Here is a 24,797-nt window from a genome sequence, read left to right on the forward strand (position 1 = left end):
GGTAGCTAAATAAGAGAACTCGATTTGGAGAGCTCCATTGCTTAGCCTCATTCTAATGCAGCTTTTACGGAAAACATAAAAGAAGATGAAATGCAAGTACATGTGTGTGTCCAGAAGGGAAGTATGCTGATGAGCATGTGGCTGAATGACCCTTCATAATTATAACATGGTGGTAACAGCACATGAAGTGAGAAGCGTTACAGGGAGTAAACACCCATCTGCTTTAATGCTCTCAACTTTGCAGAAACTCTGGCAAATTACCTCTCCTAGCAGCTTTGTTGTGTCGCTTTTCTTTTATTTCAGAATTCTGAAACTGATCTGTAAGCGTTCTCTAAATCTTGTGTAGGTAGGTAAGAAGCAAGCCCAGAGGGAGTTGGGGTGGCCAGTATAGCCGTAAAAAAGGGAATTGTCTTAGTTTCCATATTACTACAACAATTTGCTGTGGGTTAGGGTGTTGAAGAGAAAAATATAGTGGTGTTGATTGTCATGCCACAATGAGGTCAATAAAACTGAAGAACACTTGGTAATAGATGAATGGTAGATTAATTGCCTTAAGCAATTGCATTATCTAATGAAAGTTTCATATAATTATTTTATATAACTTTTTTGGCAGGTGGGTCCTTAAATGGATAGTATTGATTGCTGGAAAAGAGCCTGGTGTTTCTGTTGCTGGAATTATTAGAGGAGAATTTATAGTAATTAATATCTGTGTATTTACATAATTTTTTAAGCTTGCTAATTGCATGCTTCAGTGAAACCCATTTGAGCTTGTTTGGCAGCATTGGAAGTTCATAAACTTTTTTTAAATGTTTAGGTTGGAAATTGATTTTGCACTGGAGGTTTGGTGTTAAAATAAATTCTTGTAACCCTTCGATTGTCAGTGCTTTCCAACCTGCTAGCGAAAGAAACCAGAGCATTGCGTGTTCACACTGAGAAGGCTATAGTTCAGGTTGCAAAATGACTTCCATTGGAACTCTGTGAATTTACTTAGTAAATTTCTGAAATTTTTTGGGGGGGCGAAGGAGTCACCAAAGGTCAACTTTTGGGGAACTTCTGAAAATCTCTTCAAGCTGATGGTTAGCAGTATGTGTGTATATTGAGAGACTTTTTTTAGCTTTAAAAATATATTTTACAAATTGAATTACAGAGCCTGATTCTGGATAGCCACTAGTGTAAGTATTGTGGAGTTATCCGGACTTCCAGCAGAGTAAATCCATTTAATATGCAGTCCCTAACGCTTCAAATTTGAAGCCAATCCACAGTGAGTGATGATTACGGAGAGCTGAGTTAAAAACAAGTTACAAAATCATAGGAGTAAAATATGGCTATGCATGCACAAGAAAACACCTCCCTAAGTTGTGTAATTACATGCATCATTCTGGAACTGGGCAGCTGGGTAAGGGAATTGTGTAACTGTCTAGTGCCGTAGCTAGTTACTTTGGGAGAAAATTTTTTTTTTAAATGTGCAAAAGGGAGTTAGGAAGAAAATCCCATTGACAGTCAGTGGGACTAGTGTTAAATCCTTTCAGCACTCATGAAAATCTCCCCTTTTGTGGCAAGCGTAATATACCTCAGGCAACGTGAGCAGTTCATTTTATTCTTGACACTTCAACTTTACATTTCCAGAAGTGTTCTCAAACATGTAACAATAATGTTGCGTTAGTATAGTTTTTTATACTATGTTATAGTGATGCCCAGAATGTGCCATATGCCGAACAAACGCACAGGAAGAGAGACCCCCGTTTGTCTATTTTTCTAGTGCCTGTGTAATCTACAGTTTCTATAGCTAAAACTACCTGACCTGATCGCTGGCAGTGTAGCCTAACCAGGGACTGCAGGTTTCAGAAGGACTTTCCCTGCCAGCTAGTCTGTAAGACAGGAAAGCTTGGAACTGCTGGTAAGTACTGTATTGTGCTTGGCTTCTTGTATGAGCCATGAAACTGCCACTGGGAAAATGCGTGTGTTCTGCACTCCCACAGCTGAGGCAAAAACCAAAGTCCGTGGATTTAAAAACAAGAAGTTGCTGTGAAGCTTATTGAAAATGAGGTTGAAAACACCCTTCTATCACCGCTTTTATGGCATCTTAAAAAAATAAATAAATCCAGAATTGCAAGGGGACCAGAGTAGCTTAACCCCCTTGAGTTGAATTTTCCAGTTGACCAGCTAACGGAATGATTGAGGATGCGTGTGCGCAGCTGTCACTTGCTTCAGTTTAGCATCCTATCCTTTTGAGTAGCTTGTCAATTATATCTGTATAAACAAGCTTTTTGGACAGTTTCTGAGCAAGGATCACTTTAAAAAAAAAAACAAACATTAATTGCCAGCAAATAATATTTGGCCTTACTTAACCTCTGTGCACGTGCACATGTGCGCCCACAGAGAATCTTGCTCATCTTCCTTTGTTTTCTTAGTCTATTGTCTTACAGCTTTCATTTTGATTTTCTCTCTCCTTTTTTAAAATTTGTTTGCTGTGAAATTTTGCAGCACTGCCAAGTTATTTCCTTGGGATATATTTAGATAAAGCAAGATCAGCACAGAGTGATGTGTGTTTGCGTAAGGATGTTTGTAAATGTTAGCAGTAACACTGTCAGGATTGTTGAGCAGATGTCCATGAGATGCTACCAAGATCCTTATTTACAAATGTGTAAATGGCTGAAGGGGTTTCCTTCCCAGGGATAAGGGGGCCGCCACCTTAAAAGATTAAAATCCTATTGTTTTGAGTCTGAAGCTGCTCTGGTGTAGCTGCCGCCTCAGATTATCCATTACAAGGGGAAACGCTCTGTATTAGCCTGGAACACCATTGAGCAGTGTTGCCTTTTTTTTAAGCATTGGCTTTGTATGTGAAAATGTGGGGTTTGGTTTTGTTGGTTTTTTTTGGAGGGGGGTGTAGAAAAATACATGCTTGTTCCTGGTTGAAACACAAACTGCTACATTTAGGTTTTTTAAGGATTTCCTTGGTGTGCAGCTAACTGAGATGGTGCATTATAAGTAATCATAAGTCTGCTAAAATATTAGAAGCATAAGTATACTAAACTCATTGTCATCAAAAAGTCTCCTTTGCAGTAAATACCCTTTTACCCTTCCCCGCCCTTCACCTTGAGGTCGTAGTATAGGTTAGAAGCCTGGCTCTCGGATACCATTCATAGAGTTAATGCATAGTTACACCACAGCAATCCTTTGAGTCTTTTTTTTTTTTCTTCCTCCCACCACTAACCCAAATCTTTACCGTAGCCTGTCTGTCTATTACATGATCTTAAAGTAAACGCAATTAATGTCCTATTCAAAACCTCTAGTTCCTTTACTTATAGCAGAGAAAATGTTAGCCTCTTATTCTCTTCTGGGAACCTCTGCAAATTACCACAATATCCTCTTTTTTAAAAAAAATAGCATATATATATTTACCATTGCTGAATATATTTGATGCACCTGTTTTTTAAATATTTGTGGGTTTGGCTGGAACGAGCAATGTACATCTGACCTTTGATGGAAAATTGCCGTCAACCCCTCTTTGCACCATCTTCCTCATTCCTTTCAGGGTTTAAGGGTGCTTAAGTTTTGTCTTTAGTCTGGAATCGATTCAATACTGAAGTTTTTAAGAACGTGGAGGAAATGCATCTTCAGACTGTTCCAAGGTTTGAATTGAATTGTGTAGGACAGTAGGCACTGTGACACCTACATACATGGTGAGCAGCTTCTCATCTTGTGAAGTTGCTAGTTTCTTGTATTGCATCTTAAGTGGCGAGAAAGGGAAAGAGAGAGTTAAATGTAAATGGTGTGACTGCTCCTACCTTATTCTGCCACTTGCTTTTAAATCTCTGGAATAGTGAGGCAGTCTATTTGAATTATTACAGTTACAGGCTATTAGCACTGTATGAGAGATAGTAAAGTGCTATTACTGTTAATATGGAAACTATTCCCAAATACTTGGTGCTACATTCATGGCTTTTTCTTTTCTTTTTTTTCCCCTCTTATCCCCCTTGGGTAGTTTTGGAAACAGCAGACAAAATGGTGGTTGGAAATATGGTGGAGAAAACACTTATTTTAATATGTTGTTAAAGCTGTAAGCTGATTGACATACCAGTTTAACTGCTGGAACCATTGTGTAAATTCCTCCTCCCCTTCTCCGCACACTGTCACTGTTTGCAAAAAAATTTTCAGAGTTGTTGTTACATTAAAAAACTGCAACATGCTAACAAATTATGGCGTCTACAAAACAACCGTTTTACTCTGTCGTGTGGTGTAAACTCTAAAAAGGGGGCGGGGAGGATCATTTGATTGATGCAATGCAGGCACTACTAGCCCAAAGAGACTAATGCAGGAAATCATCTGATGTTTAGCTCTGTATGAAATGGTCAACATAGTCCCATACTCTGTTAATCAGGTTACTGTGAGGTGTGGTAGAGTTCTATTATTAAATTTAAAACCTCACTCTATAAGATGAAGGCAGCTTTAATGAGATGAAAAGGCTTAACTGGAGTCCAATTAAATTCAGTCTTACCTGTTTATGCCGTCTGCTTAAGTCCTGACCGGTAAGTTAATTCTTTCTTTTATGCTCTCAAAGCCTATGCTGAGGGTGGCGAAGTAGATAGATACCAGATCACCAATCTGTCCCAGCCATCTCTGAAAGTCTGCACTGGGGATGTGAATTCACATTGCGTACCTCCAGGGTAGATTTTAAACAAGGCACCATTCAGTGTTGTTTTTGTGAAGTAACTGCTGATTCACCTAATGTTTAGTCACTGCTAACGTAAAGTTCAATACATCCAGAAACACCTGTCTGAGACTCTAGGGGTAGGTCCACACTGTGATAAGAACCACAGCTGGCTCGGGTCAACTGATTCAGGCACGTAGCGCTCTGGCTGCTGGGCTATACAATTGTGAGCGGGGAGGGTTCCACTCTGAGCCTGAATGTCTACACGGCAATGTTTAGCCCCACAGCCCTAGCCCTAGCCCAAGCCAGCTGACCTGGGCTCTGAGACTTGGTCTTATCACACCCTTAATGTCTAGGCCCACAACCACCGTGTCCAGTTGCCTCCTGTTCTGGTTTGCAGTAGTTGTGGTGTAGGCGGCAGGCTACACCTGAAGAACCTCGGATGAGAGGGCTGTAGGGTGCAAAGTACTCCACAGACCTGAATCAGGCAGCCCCGTTAGATAGGTAAAAAATACTGTTCCTATTTTCCAGATGGGCAGACTGAGGCAGAGGGTAAATAACCCGGCCACGGTCACACAGGAAACCAGCTGCAGTTGGGAATAGAGTCCAGGAGCGCCTTTCCTAAGTACCATGCACCACACTCCCTAATGAAATGCATTACTGTAATTAAACTCCCTTCTAGAAGGCCGGGGAGAAGGGGAAGGGATGTGGCTGTGGTCTGCAAGTGCCTTTTCCAGTTGTATGGGGAAGAAATGCAGTGAGAGTGGAGAACCTCAAGTTTTCACCTCAGGCTAACAATTCTCTCCTTTCTTCGCGGATTTGATGTGGCTCAGGGCCCTGCTCTGTAAAGGGGTCCCAGCGTGCAGAACCTGGGTTATGATAGTGGAATGCACATGTATGTTGATCCTGGACCTGCACAGAGACTCTGAGGCCACTTTATGTGGGTGATCTGCTCTTTTCTCCTCTCCCCATGCCCTACTTTTAAGATGTATTGCCTGGAATAGCCCAGCTGTGAAAATCAGGACCCGGAGGAGTTGGAGGCAGGGGCGTGTGTGTGAGAAATCTTGGATGTTCTAGTCCAAACTATACATCCGTTAAGGCTTTATTCCCCCACCCTTTTCTCCAACATGCTGGCCTTATGAATATTGTCTGACGCTGAGGGCTTGGCTGACAAGGTCCCTTCGGATCTTAAAAATCCCTCCCTGTCATCAAGCAGGTGTTGCTTTGCTCAAGACAAAGCCCTCCCCCACCCCCCCATTCCTGCCCTCCTTGCTGGCTCGGGAAGTGAGACCCAAAGCTAGGAATTATGCTTGAATCAAGTGGGAAATATATACCCAAGTGTCTTGAGGTTAACTTCAATTTTCAACTGTGTGACCCGTTAAGCAGCTTTGCTTCGTGCCACTTGTGACACGGGAAAGAAATGATATGATGGCAATGTGATTATCCTGACAAGGGGGAGAGAATGGAAGTGCTGTATTTACTTGCAACAGCATTGTCTGAGGGCTGCCTTGTTAAATAGGGCACTCTCACGCTGGGGCCACGTTGAAAGGCAGGCCAGGGAAGAGAATATCTTGAGCCTTATGTGCAAATGCTCAGCCATCAATTTTTTTTGTCTTCTCTTTGCTTCCTGGCAGCAGTCTTGTCTCCCTCCCAACCCATCTGCTAGAGTCTGAAGTGCTATGTCTGATAGAACTGTTTGTACTTGTTTGATACCCCGTTACAGGGAAAGAAAGCCAGTCATAAGCAGGGCTGGCTGGCTTGAGGGTTTACTGGGCCTCAGATCCTTTTGCCTCTAATACTCATGTACTCTAAGTAGCCACTGTCTAATGACATTGTTTGTTTTTTAGTCCAAGTCCTAACAAACTTGTGTCTATCTCATTAATATTATTACACCATCCGGTACTAGCTAGCAACCACAGCTGGAAGGTCAAGGGTTAAATGAGCATAGAGACGGAACTCCTTTTGTCCCTCGAGGATGGTCCTTTCAGAATAGATCAGGCATGGGGGGGAGGGGGGGAAGGGAAGCTTGTACTGCTGCCTGAGATGTGACTAATCTGTGGCTAGATTAGGGACTTTGGTCTTCACTGCTGTCTTTCACTAGCATTGGAGGTTAAGAAAAATATATTTTCAGCGGAAAACCAGTGCACCGTGTACCCTGGGATTATTTTTCAGCTCGCTGAAGCAAGTGAGGTGCTTTGTAGGAGCAAATGAAGACCCAGTTTCTGCCACAGAGCATGAAAGCCATACATGAGACAGCTAATGAGGTTCTTACAGGTTCGGGGGAGGGATGGGAAGAAAAGAGGAAGGAGAAAGGTGACAGTGAGACGTTACAGTGGGGTATGTGCACACACGTTGACGGTTCCATTAAGTTTAGTTCTTCATTTGAGCTTTTGGGGGTATGGCAGAAGTGGGTTTGTAGGAGGGATTTGGAAGAGGGGGGAGCAGGGTGGTGGCTTGGCGAATTGGCTTAAGGAGGGTGTTCCATACATAGGTAGGCGCTGTGGAAGATACGAACATAAGATTTGGGAGAAGGAAAGAAAGGGGCCTTGACTTTAGCATCGATGGGGGCTGGAAATGCAGGTCAGCACTGAGGGATGTGAGCCCTCAAAAGCAAGGGAGGATTGCAAAGAGAACATCCCCTGGACCAGAATAGAGGTGGTAAGTAGGCTGTGGACCCTTGGGATAGAGGGGAAGAAGGGGTGGATTTGATGTGACTATAGAAGCAATGGGATTTGTTTACTGCCCAGGTGTGGGAAGGATACTAGTCTTGCCCATTTTCAATCACAAACTCTTCAGCACACAGAACATGTAGAAGAAGAGTCAACTTGAATTTAATAATGAAAGAAAGAAAGAAATGCTGATAGTGAGAATTATTAATTTTTCATTCAGTAGAAACCATCCACTTCTGAAGTAACTGAACTGGATGCATCATTTAGACTGAATGTAAACCAAACATTCTTGTCACAGAACTTGGGTCCAACTTGCTGCAGAAATACCCAGAGGGCATCAGGAACAGGATCATGTAGAAAAAGATAGGATGAAGTATTAAGTGTCATTTACTGTTGAGCAAAAGTGGCTAGGTTGCATGCTCCATCAGGATCCTCGTGGCTCTGCTTGCAGCAGGGCCTGGATTGAGAGCAGATGGCAGGAAGTCAATTCCTCCTCTTTTAGAAGAGAAATATAGTGCCATGCAATATAGAAAGGGGGAACTCTTGGGAAATAGGTCTTGTACGGAGACCTTCTTTTAGTATTTCATCAATAAGTGAGCTACACCGGGCAACGCGATCCTATAGACCAGTGGCTGTCAACCAGGAGTACGTGTACCCCTGGGGGTACTTAAAGGTCATCCAGGGGGTACTCAGCTTATCTAGATCAGTGTTTCTCAACCTGGGGCTTGCAGCCCTGAGGGTAGTCATGGGACGGGTTTAGGGAGTTGCATATGAAGGGCTGGCATTAGGAGGTGGTAAGCAGGGCAATTGCCTGGGGCCTCCCACAAAACTAAGTTATGTGCAGGACTTTGGGCTCCAGCCCCGGACGGCAGGGCTTGGGCTTCAGACCAGGCTCACCAGTGGAAAACATGCTCGGTATTGCAGTGAAATGGAAGTGCAATACTTGTATTCCAATGGGTATATTTTATAATTCTATGGTAAAAATGAGAAAGTCGGCAATTTTTCAATAGTGGGCTGTAAGCAAGCCGTTTTTAAGTGAGGTGAAACTGGGGATACTCCAGACAAATCGGACTCCTGAAAGGGTTCAGTCGTCTGGGAAGGTTGAGAACCACTAATATAGACCGTCTTTGGGTAGAAAGAAATAATAAAGGCTAAGAATCCAGTGAATAATGACTTACACATTTGAAGTATGCTTTGGGAATGTCATAACTGATTGATTTTCAGAAGCTCGGATCACTCGGTGGAGAGTCGGGAGGTGAATATTCATAACCTTTATTTCTTGCCAGCTTGACCAATTACTGACTCTTAACAAAATCCAGAAATGTTGAGGCAGTTTGAGCTTTTATTTTTTTTTTAGTGGGCTTTCCTTATAGGTTTCCACCTATAACCATGGTATTGGAGCACCTCGAACACTTGAATGGGGTTTATCCTCGTAACTTTTCTCCTAAGAGGTAGGGAAGTGTTAGCCCCATTTTACAGATGGGAGCAGAGGCCCAGAGATGAAACAGCCTGCATAATGTCAGCCAGGAAGCCTTTGGCAGAGCCAGGAATAGAATCTAGATTTCCTTAGTGCCAGTCAAATGCCTTAACCACACAACCAATCTTCCTCTTTCCTCTTCCTTACCTATCAGGTGCTGCAGGGTTTCAGTGGTGAGCAATTTGACAATGGAACTAGCTTATTTTACTGCTCTAAAAGGATCCTTTGTTATTATCCCCCTTTTCACTTCAGTCTGAGCCCGAAATGCACTGTGCCCCATGCCTCGGAGTTATGATCGGACTCCAGGATCTGCGCAAGTTACTTGGCTCCCTCACTTAAAACTAGTATCTCCTTTGGGATGTTGGGTCTGAGGGAAGCGAATGTATTGTAGTTTGTTAATCGTTAGTCAACTGAGTTTCTCCACTAACTTTTATTATTTGTATTACTGTAGCACTGAGGGGCCCTACTTATGTACAAACAGAACTAAAAGATGGACCCTGCCCGAAGAGGCTTACAATCAAAAGAGACGGATGTGTCTAGGCAGGCAGGGGAGTGTATTTTACTTAGTGTGTATGTGCTCTGAAAAGTGAGTCTGGAAAAATGCCACTGCGCTGCTCCACAGATCTGCCACTTGTGCATACTTGCGTATCTGCTGACTTCAGTGACCGGAATAGGTTTTTCCTGCTTTTTACTCCTGGTAGCCCTGCAGAGCCTCTGCAGCTAAGAAAGTGAGCAGGACTCTATTACTTCTCTTGTTGTGTATCAACCGTTCCAATCAGCTACTCCTGAGCAAGCTTATTGAAGGCAGTGGGGGGTTCTGTGTGTGTAACCAAGGGCAGAACTTGGCCTGCGGAAACTTTTATCCCGATGGCGATGCTTGAGAAGGCAGATTGACTCGCTGATCTTGGGTTGAGTCTACAAAGCTGGTAGTTAGAAGAAAACACCTTTTTACTTGAAAAGTGGGCACACCTGTGAAGGAGTCGTAGCTAGGCAATAAACCTGGAGCCCCATGATGCGGCCACTTTTACAAAGTTGCTTTTTATAGTATATAACCACACTTTAAACTCTACCCCACGTTTTAAATAGAGCTCATTAGATGCTGTAACTGAGTGTGCCTAACATGCTTTTGGATAGCTTTTGGGTAGGCTGTGTGGCTGTGGCATTTTAGAAAGGGGATCAGTTCAACACAGGGATTTTGATTTCGGGTCCTGGTCTGCTCCATGTCTGTAGGAGCTGATAGTGCTGGTAAGGTGGCTGATGAAGGAGAGCGAGCTTCTGTAGTTTAGTCTCCTGTGAGCTGTAATATTTTGGTTTTGGTGTTTAATGTGTGGGAGGTGGGTGGCGCTGGTGGCCAGTGATATGCAGGGGGTTAGGCTAGATGATCTGGTGGTCGCTTCTTGCCTTAAATTCTGACTCAACAGTGGTGCTGAAAAGCTCCCGTCCCGTCCAGGCCTCTAACTAGAAGGGTGGTGAAGTGGTGTCAAACGGGATGCCCAGCAAAATGCCCTTTCCTCTTCCAAAGTCTTCTACCGCCCCACAACATTGCTAGTAATAACCAACACGAGGAGACTCCTTGGTCCTCCATTACACAGTAGCGTGAAGTAGTGAATTGTGGCATTTGAGCTCCGGTTTCCCCCTATGTGGTTAAAGTACCACACTGAGTGTTTTCAAGCTGCAGCTAGAATGCAGCATGCAGAAAGGCTCTGTCTCATTTAGAGGTTAGTCCTTGTGTGACAGCCCTCTTTACTGGACACTTTCCAGCACACAGGGCTTCCGCCTAAACAGAGGCAAATTGTTTTCATAGTTAATCTGGACTTGGAAAGTGAATTGCTGTTTGTCTTCCACGTAGTGGGCCCTGGGCCCTGTCTGCGGATGTGTAAATTGCACCACTAGTGAGGTGTGAGATACAAGAGCAGAATAACTATTCCTGTGGAGATTACATCACTACCTTCTGCTGGAATGACACGCTCCAGATCCTTCACCAAAAGGCACTGAGCCGTGTGAGGATATTTCTCTTATGATTGCGACACATGCTACAGAAGGCTTAGGTCAATAGTTACGTGTGTGTGTGTGTGTGTGTGTGTGTGTGTATTCCCCCTTGAATGCAATTAACATAGTCGGGTAATGTGGATTTCATATTAAAGATTAGTTTAGGAAAACAGCCTTGTTTTTAATCGCTCTTTAAGTGCTACATATATTTTGACTTAAAACCATTATGCCCTTGCGCGTCAGACTCTTTTGCATTGCGTATGAATTTAATACGGTGAGTATGATTATGCTCCACTACAGGAAAACCTTTTTTCCTCTCTATGCTTCCTGTGTTACTGGACAAGATCTACACAGGCTGCCAGTTATATGCTGTAGACACATCCATACTGCATATGGACTGCTTCTGGCATGTGTGCGAGGTGATGCCCAAACCTCGTACAGGGATTCCTTTGGCTGCTAATGCACCCTGGACTTGAGATTTACAAGGGTCTGATTGTAGATGTAGGTCTACTTTGTGCATCTCAACCAGGGAAAATTCCGCTCCATAGAGCATAATGGGTGGGGATGAGGAGTCCTGTTCGCTATTGAAAGGGGATAGAGGCAGTTGATTATTTCCTTGTAAATCTGCTGCTGCTCCATCTCCACAACAAATTAGTGGACTGTGAAAACGCTAGCGAAACGTACGTCTCGAAGAGTGAGGGTTTTAAGGCTGCCGTTGCATTGAATAATTTCAGTCTGGCTGAAGCCCAATTTGGGTATCCTGTACCTCCAACACTTCAGTTATTTTCACATCCTTTCTGTTGTGTTTCTAGTTCTGCTGCCAGGTACAGGGGATTGCATTACAGGAGTGCATGATTATTAGCTTTTGGCTGTGGTGACAGCCTGAATGGCTTCCTCGTGCACTGGAAGGCTGGTGTTTAGTACCACAGCTTCCCCCTGCTGATAGGCTGTTTCAGTTAGCAGGGCTTCTGGCAACACCGCCAAGCAGCACATCGTCTTTTTTTGTACCCTGGTGTCAGGGGGCCTGCGTGAGTGCTCTCCTACAGATAATTCAAGTATCCAGCTCCTAGCTGTGTTGTTTTGTCCAAATTCTATTGCGTTCTGACCTACATCATTCTTTATTTGCAAAGCTATACTCGCAGGCAGCAGTAATAAATCAATTAATGACTCTGATGAATCGTTTAATGGCTGACAAAATAACACTAAAGCCAACAGCTTGGATCTCTACAGCAGTACCAGAAGACGCTGGTTGACTCAGGGTAGGGAGACGAAACAGAGACTGTTAGCTCAATTAGTGCAATTAGTGTGCGATTTAAAGGCTTAGACGGCATCTGCTGGAGTACCAACTTGGTGTGTTAACTGAATGTCTAGGTTTGGAAAGCAAAACTCGGAGATCCAGATTTTCGCTATCCTACTGGCTGCTTCTGTTAATAAAAAAAAAAAAAAAAAAAAAATACAGATCTATTCAAAACTGTTCCACGAGTTGTGTTGTGCATCCAGCCAAGAATAAACTGACCCTGTCTGACATCATGCAATGGTCCAAGTGCATGGACAGTAGATCAGTCATAGCTCAGCCCCCTGGAAGGAGGTAAATTACCTACTCCCTTCTAAAGCTGAATGCCAGCAACAATACCAGGGGCACAGAAAGATGTGAACCATCCCAGGAATTGCTGAATGATTTGAGCAACTTGGGTTCATGAATCTTTTTTATAAAAGTACCATTTCTTGGAATTGCTTGAAGCACTGTCAGTCTGGCCTGGACTCTGTCACCACCAGAAAATGAAGGAAGATGAATAGACAGCTGATGGTACTCAACCCTTTCCATGCCCAGAATCCAGCCAGGATCTTCCCTCCCCCACATTTCATTTAGCAAGATGGGAAGAGCAAGCTAGCCCCAACCCACTCCTCCCTCTCCCCAGGGATAGCCCCTTCTTGATAGGTTTAGAACAGGAGACTTTTTTGGGGGGGGAGGGGGAGAAGGAGACCTCTGCCCCACTCCTGACTCTGACACTGTGTGTGCGTGGGCTAGCGAGTTTATCGCCGGGCTGTAGTCCCTGTTTGTAGGCGGTCATGCTGCATTTGCAGAGTTTTGAGATCCTTGGGTGCAAGGTGCTGTGTGAGTGCTAAGTATGTTTGCTTCTGAAATTACAGCTGTAGCAGTGGATGTGAATATCTGGTTATGGCCAACAAGGTTTTACCCCACAGAAGTGACTGTCAATAGGCATGTAACAAGATGTGATTTGCCTAATACTGCGTGTTTATTGAGGTTGGCAAAGAGCCTTTAACATAACTAGACAAATAAAAACAGCATGTGTGTATAATCTGATAATGAACATAGCTGCACAAAAGACTTCCTAATCTTGTGTTGTATAAATAACACTGTTTACCTGCTGTACCCCATCACAATCTGTGCCTTGCAAATATCCACAGTAGGAAGACCTGTCTCGCATCCAGTTACAACAGATATGTCCTTATACGCAAGGGGGACTTTACAGGGGGCTGTTCTACTAACTGTCCAAAATATCAAATGTGATGAGTCAGAATCCTCAAGCATTGAGTACTGTAATCCCCTTCTTGTCTGGGCCCTTGGCTCTTGCTTAGATACCCTCCCACCCCTTCAATCCATCCAAAAGGCAAGTGCAAATAGCCCTACCTTGCCTGGCTCTTTGAATCCCTTCAGCATCTTCCACTTACCTAGATGTGTGGATGTCACTCCATCACTTGAGCTCTTGAATTCAGGATTGGATGTCATTCCAAAAAAGATGCTATAGCTCAAACAGCAATTTATGGGCTTAAACCAGCAGCGATTGGATGAGGTTCTACATTATGCAGATCAGACTATAATTGTCCCTTCCAGCCTTAAAATAGCCGAATCCCTTTCAGCATCAAATTTGAGTACTGCCGCCTTGCACAAGTCAGCTCCTCCCTGGCTTCGTTTCTTTGCTACCCCGTCTTTGCTGTGCCAAGCTATTGAAGTAACCACTCCCATTCTCATCTTGGAGTCTTCCAGTCCTGCTCCCTACATTGAGGAAACACTACCGGTTGCACCACTGCGCCATCCTCTTCCTTTACAATCTTCCTGAAAATGGAAAGGTAGGATTTTTGAGAGCCTGCCAAATGGGCCTAGCTGTGCTCCCGTGGCAGTCAGTGGGTGTTTCACTGTTATAATGCATTGTAATAGCATTGTTCCTTTAGTGGGACCAGAGCTAGGCTAATGGGGAATGCTTTGCAAAATTCCCCCTTCCCCTATACTTTTGGTTTGTTTGTTTTTAGCAGGCTTTATAACCACCTCTATTATCAAATAATTAAATATGTATAACCAACAAAGGTAACAGAAGCCATGGAACCAACTCAAAAGATGCACATTCTACTTCACCATTTCTCCCCACCCCCAATGTATGTGTTGTCTGCTTTGGGGGAGCTCTCAGGCAGTCACCTTGCCATCGATGCTCTTGGCACTACAGAAATAACGTTGAACTCTGTTCCTTGATGTAGCACCTCAATTGAAGCAACGAGAGAGAGAGAGACCCTAGCTCTTGGCGTCCTCAAAAGGAAAACTCCTTTCCCGGGCTCCTAAACACTTCCCTCTGCGTTGTAGCAGTCTGAAGTATCGGAAGTACTCAGCACCTGCAGATTCCATTGAAGTCCGTAGGAATTGTGGCCCTTCAGCACCTCAGAAAATCAAGCCAATACTAGAGCTTTTAGTTTGACAAACTGGCTCAGTGGTAACATGGGTCCCTCTCATGTGAAGAATCCCTCTTTAGCCAGAAAATAGATTCTTCTCTCCCCTCCCCCCCCATTTGATCAATGGGGTCATCTAGTTAGTGCCTCCAGCCATTGCAGGATTTTCCCCCTAGAAAAAGTCTAGAGGAGAGCAACAGAAATGATTAAAGGTCTAGAAAACATGACCTATGAAGCAAGACTGGAAAAAATTGGGTTTGTTTAGTTTGGAGAAGAGAAGACTTAGGGGAGGACATAAGACTTAGGGGAGGACATAAGTTTTCAAGTACATGAAAGATGGTTACAAAGAGGAGGGTGAAAAATGATTCTTGCTAACCTCTGAGGATAGGACAAGAAGTAATAGACTTAAATTGCAGCAAGGGAGGGTTAGGTTGGACAATAGGAAAAACTTCCTAATTGTCTGGGTAGTTAAGCACTGGAATAAATTGCCTAAGGAGATTGTGGAATCTCCATCATTGGAGGATTTTAAGAACAGGTTTAAATAAACACCTGTCAGGAATGGTCAAGTTATTACGTAGGCCTGCCTTGAGTGCAGGGAACTGGACTCGACCTCTCCGTGTCCCTTCCAGTCCTATACTTCTCTGATTCTATAATCTCTAGTGCCTTGCCCAGTCTAATGTTAAGTGTCTCCATCAAGGGGTACCTTTCCCTTTGAAAAGCTCTCTACTAGACCTCTTGGGTAAAATACCTTTTCTGGATCTTCTGCCTAAATTTTCAGTTGTTCCCATTGTTCCTAGTTCCTTATCACCCCCAAACCATTCCTGTCCCTTCTGAACTATGTTTTGTATTACTGTAGTACCTAGATGTCCCAATCAAGATTGTACAAACCCATAGTGTAAGAAAGAGTCCCTGCCTTGGAGAGTTTGTAATCCAAGTAGACATGACAATGGGTGCGGGAGAAGTAATAGTATTAGCCCTATTTTTTTAGCGGGGGACTTTGGCACAGAAAGATTAAATGACTTGCCCAATATCACAGGAAGCATATAATAAAGCTGGGAGCCAAACTCAGATCACCTATCTAGTGCCTTAACCACAAAACCATCCTCCCTTTCTTCTTGGTGTGTGCACCCTTCAGGTAGTTGTGGGGATGAAGTGTAGCAGGCGAAGAGGCTAACCTAGTTGAGACACTCTTAGTTGATACCAGGCAATGCAAGGGGTAACTAATTCAGAGGTGGATGCTTATGGATAAGGGGCCACCCACCAGTTGAAAAGACACCCCTTTGATGTAGAGCATGTTAGTGTGGCATCTGATGGCGTTGTAGTGACTCTTTACTGGAGCCACTGCCAGTTCATTCATGCCATGTGCTTTTGCAGAGCTGGTCCAAGAGCCCATGCATTTGGGGATCTGTTTCTCCAAGGTCATAGGTAGGCTGTTGTATAGATGGACCTTTGTGTTTAACTTAGTGTTGTTACTGGAGAGCAGAGGGGTTGGGGAGGAGAATTAAAAAGTAAAATTTCACTTTGCAGTCTTTTAAATCATTCATCAGGTACTGGCCAATCTGGCTCCAATCCTGCAATGTGCTCAGGGCACTTGTGGGTTTTTAATTATTAAATTCTGCCAAGTGCCACATGTGCATGGAACTTTACATATAAACGGGGTGTGGGGGTATGGATCTTGGAAAAACAATTCTGGGATTTCATGGAAAATGGGCACATGCTTGAAAACATTTGCATTGTGCCCCATTTACTCTGCTCCTTAGCTCTCGCCTAGAAAATGCAACAACACTCTGATTCAACCAGGAAAATGTATTCGCTAAATTAGACTTGGGGTCTGTTTACGCTAGCAAAATGTATTTTGTGGTGCATGATTCTCTGCCATTGCTTAGGGCAGCCATGATGACTTTATTGCCAGCATGTGCTGAACAGGGTATGGTAGCCTTGATAAATGAGTGTTTTAGCTGAGGTTGACCTAGGTCCCCCTACATGGTGTTAAACCTGTGTTCTTTGCCCATTGGCAGTGACCAGTCAGATCACAACCTCTGCTCTCCATGGCACACAGTTTTTCTATGGTGTAGATGGGCCCTGAAATGCCCAGATATGTGAACTGTATTATTCTAAAATGCTTGGGATCTGTTTAGCTTTTGGGAGGTTTCCCACCAAGGGATTATGGTGTGCTGGAAATCTCTGGAAACCATAAAATACTGCCTGGCAGCTTTATTGCAATGCTGCCTTCTTCGGAGAGAAGCATTTTGTGTGATAGAGGGCTTTATAAAGGAAATTTTAAGTGGATTTGCTGCAGTTTGGCGCTGGGTCTTATATATTTTCTCATTAAAAGCATTCATCTGCCTTGCAGAGAAACTGCAATGTGTTCAGTGGGCTTGAATTAAGATTTCATGTCACTTCTAAAGTCTGACCTGCAAAGGGGAGAGAAATTGGGCTTGTGCCCTTTTTATACAATACAGAACAGGAAGAAAAAAAAAAAAGACAGCCTGAAATGGGTGGGTTTGTTTTTCCTGCTAGTTATTTTTAACTGTACGAATACCAGGAATGTCAGATCTGGTTCTTCCCTGTTTTATCTGGAGGATTCTGCTTCTGATGCACAGTTGCGTTCTCAGCCCTTAATTTGTGCTGAAGGGGTGTTGAATCCCCAAGGGAAAGAATGTTTTCTCCCGAGTGCTTTTCTTAGATAAGTGGTAACACAAGCCTAGGCTTTAAACAGCCTGGATAAACATCACTTCCCTTGTCATTCAGCTTTTGCTTCCTTGTACTTGTGATGTCATCCATAGTATTCCAAGGCACAGGCCTGTTTTTTTCCCCCTTCCCCATTGTCAGGTCACATTTAAACATAGGCTTGTATGGATGGGGCCACGGGTGTGTTGAAGGCAGCCTGGTTGAAGCACACCAGTGGCTTTGAATAATGCTGAATTTAATAGAGGCTTATTTTTTGGGACAGCAGTGATGGGTTGTGTGGCTCTTTATTGCATCCCTTGCAAATGGCTCTAAGGCAACACACCTGCAGGTTGTCTTAACTGCTACAAATGGGTGGGGATTTGAGGGGCAGAGGAGCGGTGAAGGGAGGCGATGAGTGAGAAACTCAATCGACATAGCCTAACACTTTTTGTCTGAGTTTTGGGGGGTTGTTTTTCCCACTGGGGCAGCAGTAGTGCACACCCTGTGTTGCACTGGGGCAGCATTATCTTATCATAGAAGTGTAGGACTGGAAGGGATCTGAATAGGTCATCTTGTCCTCTCCCCTGCACTCAAGGCAGGACTAAGCCCATAAATGAGGGGTTTGTTCTTGTGTGTTCTGCATGGGTTGTATTTTGGTAGTTCCTCGAGGCCCTAATAAGAGATTAGAACCCTATTGTGTTCACCGCCTACATCGGGGTGGGCAAACTTTGGCCCGAGGGCCACATTGGGGTTGCAAATCTGTATGGAGGGCCGGGTAGGGAAGGCTATGCCTCCCCAAACAGCCTGTCCCCTGCCCCCTATCCGCCCCCTCACACTTCCTGCCCTTTGACTGTCCCCCTCAGACTCCCTGACCCCTCCCCCACACACACCCCGCTCCTTGTCCCCTAACCGCTCCCTCCCGGGACCTCCTGCCCCAACCACTCCCCGGGACCCCACCCCTATCAACCCCCCCTGCTCCCAGTGCCCTGACTACCCCAACCCCTATCCACACCCCTGCCCCCCACGCTTATCCAACCCCTTGTCTCCTGACCGCCCCATCCAACCTCTCCCTGTCCTCTGACTGCCCTCCCCCCCCCCCCCCGACCTCCCTACCCCTTATCCAACCCCTCTGGCCCCCTTACCATGACGCTCAGAGCAGCATGTCGCAGCCGCGCCGCCTGGCCGGAGCTAGACACGCTGCTGCTCTGCTCGGCAGGAGCGCGCTGCTCCGCTGCCCAGAGTCCTGCCCGCGCAGCGGCGTGGCTGCGGGTACAGCCAGGGAGGGGCTGGGGGCTAGCCTCCTTGGCTGGGAGCTCAAGGGCCGGGCAGGATGGTCCTGCAGGCCAGACGTGGCCCATGGGCCGTAGTTTGCTAACCTCTGGCCTACGTAGACAAGACGGACAATATGAATGGGATGGAAAACAAAGGCGCAGAGAGGTGAAGTGGCTTTTATCAGATTACTCACCAGGTTTCTTGACTCCCATTCCAGAGATCACAGACCACACACGGCCTGTGATATAAACGTTCCTCATCTAGGGACACCCTATAATTTTTACTGAAATGATTTAAATAAAAATAAGCCTTCCACCTGTCTGTGCTTTTTTGAGAGCCAGTTATGGCCATCACAGTTGGTAGGGTGGGGTGAGGCGAGGCCTGTTTCATTGTGTACAGGAATGGGACGTGGATATTTGATGACAAAATCACTGCGGGGCTCCTTAAATGTATGATCCACCAAAAAGGCTGCTCAGATGTTGTAACCAGTACTACAGAGACTGGTCTAGGTAGCACCTCCTGAGAGTTGACCGTTGCTATTAAACCTGGAATTTTAGGGTTCATAATCTAGTTTTGTAAATTGATGAGTTGGATTAATTTACATCAAAGCAATTTAAATCACTGACTTCAATCATGATATAAATCAGCAAGTAAATCACCTATTTTAATCATGTTTTACATTTGGACTTTTTTAGTTCTTTTCCTAAAGGACCAATTCTCATTAGTTTGTAACTATTAAAACATGTTGATTTGCAACTAAATATAGCCTTTGCACGGTTTGTTATTACTTTTTGCTAACCAGGAGGGGTTTGTGTGTACACAGTTACTTATTTAAGCAGTTAAACTATATAAGTTGCATTTGTTCAGATTCTTAATCTTTACATTTTTTTATTATGTCAGAAAATGGCAAATGCATTCCTTATTTACCAGATTAATATTTTACTTGTGATTTTTATCAAGTTCTACTTGAATGGTAATTTAAATTAAATTAAAAATGCACTTGTTGGGTAGTTTTATTTAATGTAAAAAATTAAGTGCTGTATACATTTAAAAAATAGAATATGTTGCATTTAAAGCTAACTGATTTATTAAACACCAAAAATGTTGTTTGTAGCTAACCCATTGAACTGTTTGTTTCTGGTCACCATGCTCTTCACGATTTTTAGAACTAGTAGAGCTCATCCTCTCACACCTGGTTTTTATTTAGATTGGATGAGGTGAACAAGTTCTCCTTCCTTTTCAGCTCCCAGTTGGTTTCTTAACTTTGAATGAACTGAATTGAAGAGCATATTCTCTCTGCACCTGCAGAAGAGGCTAAGGCTGTCCAAAAGCTGGTTTAATACTTCTATAAACTCTGGTTCTAGGAGCTTAGCAAGTGACTTCCACCAGTTCAGTGGTTTGCCTTCCTTTAAAATTTGGCAACAAACATGGACTGCTTAAAATTATTGTATTTAGTTTAAATGACTTTAATAGATTATAAGAAGTTTTTAGGCCCTTAGGTCAATTTGAAATTTAATTGTAAGTAGGCTTGTTTGTTTTTTAATTGTTTAAAAAAATCACTTTTTTTTACATTTGATTTTTAATCCATCCTGTAAATTGCCTTTGGTCCAAATCAGGTTTGCAAGGGTGAAAGCAGTGGCTTATGATGATTGCTGTGGATGGCTTTGTAGGGAGAGGTTGTTGCCATGTTCTGGCTAAAAGACTTTTTAGAAGCAGCCCGTCTATTTGAGATCTTTATTATTTGTAATGTTGAATAAAAATGTTTTATACTGATTTGGCTATAAAATGTAATGCAGGTTCGGGTGAACTACAAACCCGTACAATCTAAAGCAGCACTTGTCCCCTGCTTCCCCCCTGACTAGCCAGTGCCCAGAACCATTCTGGAGCAAGTAATAGCTGTGACTTCACAGCTCACTGCATGCGACTGGTGGAGCAGACGCTGGCTGCCTGCAAAGACAGAGAAACCTAAGACAAAAGTCAGGAGCGCAAAAGTTCCTTCTGAACTAATTTGTGCAGAAACAGTCCTGTGCCCTCGCTAAAAGGGGCATTCCCCACAACCAGACCATTATTCCTTCCTTCAAAAAACACTTGCAGAATAATGATCCCATGAGTATGAGGGGCTTTATTTATGCTCAATAGGTTATTTTTCAGTCTTGCTGCTCAGTATTACAGTGTTGAGTTTTGTACTTTGCATTGGTAACACAGCCTTTTCTCAGCAAGGTGGAAATAGCTTGGCAGTTTCAAATTACACTGAACTGAAACCCAGGCATACAGGTTGTTAGCCTCGAGGCAAATTTTCTACCAAAAACTGAAACTGGCTTAATAATTTAAAAGCTCTATTAAGCTGGCTTCCCTCCCCTCCCTGTTTAAATACATACATCCAATGATGCTTGGAGTGAAGGATAGAAGAGAGAGAGGCTATGGAGGAGAGGTAAATTCAGTTGGTTGATGTGCTAACTGTCATATGGGGCCTTCTGAACCCAAACTCACTATCTGGACTCTGAATCTGAGGGTTTTTGTTGGCTGAAATTGGATGAAATATTGTGGTGTTTTTCAGCCAGTTCCTGACTTGCCATAAGGCTTACCTTGCCCATTTTGAATGCTTTCAGAGTTTCTTGTTTTGTTGAAATTGCCATCACATAAATTACGATAAACACTTGACAAGATGCCTTTTATCTTTTTAAAATGGACTCTCCAGTGTTGCTCTCTCTAGAGAAGTTTTGGTGGGAAGGGGAGATTTGTAGGTGTGGGGCTTAAACCAAGAGGAAAGAGGATCTTGCTGTGTGTTGCTGTCTTGTGGGTTTTCCTTTGTGAATGCAATTTTTAAATGACTGGAGGAAGAGAGCAATAGTTCTGTTATGTAACATCAAGTACACAAATTCATCATAAACATTCAAAGGAAAGTAATCACTGATTGCATTAAACTCGATCACATTGGTTTTCAAATTACTATGATCTTTAAAACGGCACTGGAAGTATTGGCTCTCTTGTCTACAGATAAATGATCAACAGCAAAATGGTTATCCCTGTCCTAGAAGGGACATTTCTGTCAGCTGTGGTGTTGAGGGAAGAAATCTTTCTTTTCCTTTTGAGTAGCAGCAGTCTTACATAATACTGCTCCTTTTCAGAGCAGAAACTGCCACTTACATTAAGTAGCAGGCTAGTTCAGTGTGCACAGCTATTCTTTTAACACAAGCAGAATCTGCCAAATTTAAACTAAGATCCTTCCGTTTGTATCCATAGGTGAAAGGCCAAAGTGGAGTGATTGGTTCATAAACTGAAAGTGAATACTCAGGAGTTTAGTCTTGCAGCTGTTTATCTTTACCTACTGTCCTTCTAAAAATGGCCCGTTCACCCAGCAAAACCCAGAGGGTGTTCTGTTTCACAGCCCACTATGGGGCTGGTCTGCATGCCAGAGAATTCCCCTTTGCCCCACAAGGTATATAATCTAGAGGGAGTAAGCATTAATACGGTTGCTAAATAGGAACAAGCGTTATCCAAGTAACCTGCAGTCTCTGCTGTACACAAGGGTGAACAAAACCAAATCATTTGTCTACCAAAACAAAGGCTTTCAGCAGAGCCACTTGAAGTTTAGGAATACCGTCCAAACAACTAAAATATAAGGAAATGCACAGGCTTTGTGAGGGGCCTGGAGAGAAGGGGTTGTATGTAGAGCTGAAACATTGGCAGTTATTACAAGACACTTACTTGAAAACAAATAATAAAATGGCACACTTGCAAGGTGGGGGATGCATCTTCTTGGAGGACAGAGCAAAACAGTGCGGCAAATCTGGAAAAACAAAGCAGACTTGTTAAGTTTATTTTTTAAATAGTTCCAAATTTGACACATTAGAATCCAAAATCAGATTCTCCAGTGGATTAACGATACTAAATATCGTGGTTGGTTTTTTTTAAGAAGCCCCAGTTTTTGCAGGGCCATGAACAGGGTGCAACATGAGCTCTTCCTCTTGGTTGTTAATGGATAATGTGAACTCCATTCCCAGAAGCATGCTGACCTCAGAGAGAGAGAGAACACACTGGTGCAGGAACAAGGAAGTAAATAAATGGTGGGTGGGGGGAGAGAAAGAAGAGAGTGTTAGGTCAATTGGAAACCCTGAACAGTGGGTTCAGAGTCCTCACTGGTGATCCGTGAAGGGAAAATCAGTAGGGAAAGAGACATAGCTGCTTTTGTTCCAAAAATTCTTGGAGTTAAACAAACAAAAATCTAAGCTGATGATGGTGTCACCTGAGGGCATCTTTGCTGATTTCCTTTGCTATGAATGACGCTGTTGGATTTCTAAAATACGTACTTACCATAATTAAATGGATGGTGTGGAAAAGTTGTTTAAAAAGTCACTTTAGGGTCAATCCCTGCCCTCAGTTGCACCCAGGCATAGAGGTGACCTGAGCAATATTTGGTCCCAACATATTAAACCTAAAGACCATCATCGGCTTCCATTTTGGTTGAGTGCTTAAGCACAGTGTTCTGTAAATGGGCATAGAGGGTGAGGGTTGATTTCATACCCCTTTGATGCGATCAGTGATTAGTCGTGGGTTAATTGGTGTAGTGAGGTATGGCAGGAGAAGTTGCCTTTTAAATCTGACATGAAATCAATTTGTCCATCTTTCTGTTTCCTGCAGAGCGCAGCTGCAGCCCCAAGTCCAGTACTAGGAAACATTCCTCCTAATGATGGAATGCCAGGCGGTCCCATTCCTCCAGGTTTCTTTCAGGTAGGTTTTGAACTTCCTGATTCTTTTTGGTGGTGGTGCATGTCTCCTTGGCTTCTTAATGTCAGCATTGCAGTTTCCAAGAGGATCCCAGAAAATAGTCTGATGCTTTATCTCTTGATTAATTTTTTTAATGAAAAAAAGCCAGAAGTAGCCAATCAATTGTAACATTCTGCTGCTATTCCACATTGCTTTTTGTAAGCACAGCAAAGTACTCACTGATTCTTTTTTTACAATTGATATTTTTCCAAAATTGCTTTTTTTGGGGAGGAAAGGGGGTAGAGATTTTATTTTATTCGGTCATAACGGGCTTGTGCATAATTCAAAACATGCTGGATTTTGGTTCTTGGAACCTTTTTCCTCTGGTTAACCGCTTGATTTTTTCCAACTGCAATCACTGAACGCATTTAACAAACACTAGCTTAAATTGTAGCCACAGGCAGAAGCAGATTCAATATGGGTCAAAAATCATTGCGTGTCAAGGAGACACCTTGTAAGAATTTGTCTGTCAGAGTTCTTTAAGTGTCCCCTCCATTTCCATGGTTCATTTTACTTATGCCCTGATTCAAGACTTGGCAATATAATCTATGCGTGATCCTAATGGGAAGGACTTTAAAGAGCCTTTGGAATGGAAGCTTTAAGATTTATTACTTGTAAGATGTTTTTAATTTCTCTGAAACCTCTTTGTATGCCATGTATATGTACTGGTTGCTTCAATGTGAAATCTTGGTGCGTTATGATCTTATTTCTTAAGGAATAAGTGCTTGTTCATGTAACAAATGAGCTGGCTGTCGGTGGGCAATATTTGTTCTGACCAGTTGCTGCTGTTATCTGGGTTCATGATTTGTGTACAGGAGAAGTTCTTGGGCAATAGCTTTACTTGATAAACTGATCATGATTTGTTGTGGCAGTATTGCAGTTGATGTGCATGCATGGAGAGATGGGATCTTTTTTTAAACAATTCCCCATTTCCTGAACACGCTTATGTCAAAATAAGAACATTTGAATATTGATTGGCCTGTTTCAGGGTTACGAAGCCTCTCTGATATTGGAGGAGACAAAGAGAAAAGAGATGATGCCTCACAGATTATAGCTGCTGCCAGCAACTTGAGTTCTGTTCCCTGTACATAACAAATGTGTTTCCAAGGTTTTAATTTTCATTCTGCTAAGTGAGGAATTGGTCCTTACCTGAACCGCCCCAGCCTGCAACCTCACACCTCTGGGGGTTTCCAAGTTTCAAAAAAGTTGGCGCAGATCGAGAAGTAACATTTTATTTAATCCGAGTGGATGTGGGGTAGGAGTGAAAGAGGAATTTAAGCATTTCTTCCTTCCTCTGGTTTATAATGGCCCACAGCTCTAGTAGCCTTGGTGTCCATTAGTGGGCAACAGGGCTCCCGCCACATGATTCACTTGTCACAAGCAGTGCGTCCCTAAAACTTGCCCTCCCACCCCAAATTCTACCACCCCTAACTGCCGTCTCCCTCACCCCTGGAAAGGATGCCATGTTTTAGCGGTGTCTGAACTTGGTACCAAAACCACCTTAATATATCTGTTTTTAGATGTTTGGATCGTTTCCACTTTTGGATATGCTGGAGACTTAAAGTTCTGCCTGCTCCGGCAGTCTTGCTGCGGGGTTTCTGTGTTGAGCTGTTAGCTACTT

The 24,797-nt window shown here is 43.4% G+C and overlaps 1 protein-coding gene across 4 annotated transcripts in view; it reads left to right on the top strand.

Moving 5' to 3' along the window:
* SSBP3 (single stranded DNA binding protein 3) overlaps positions 1 to 24,797 on the top strand; it is a 140,880-nt gene that overhangs the window by 73,800 nt on the left and 42,283 nt on the right. For all 4 annotated transcript variants that reach the window (XM_054037271.1, XM_054037273.1, XM_054037274.1 and 1 more), the window contains exon 5: positions 23,051 to 23,140. In XM_054037271.1, coding sequence (XP_053893246.1) covers positions 23,051 to 23,140 — 90 coding nt within the window. The remainder of the gene's footprint in view (positions 1 to 23,050; positions 23,141 to 24,797) is intronic.

This window comes from Malaclemys terrapin, chromosome 8 (genome assembly GCF_027887155.1).
Source record: "Malaclemys terrapin pileata isolate rMalTer1 chromosome 8, rMalTer1.hap1, whole genome shotgun sequence".
Classification (NCBI taxonomy): Eukaryota; Metazoa; Chordata; order Testudines; family Emydidae; genus Malaclemys; species Malaclemys terrapin.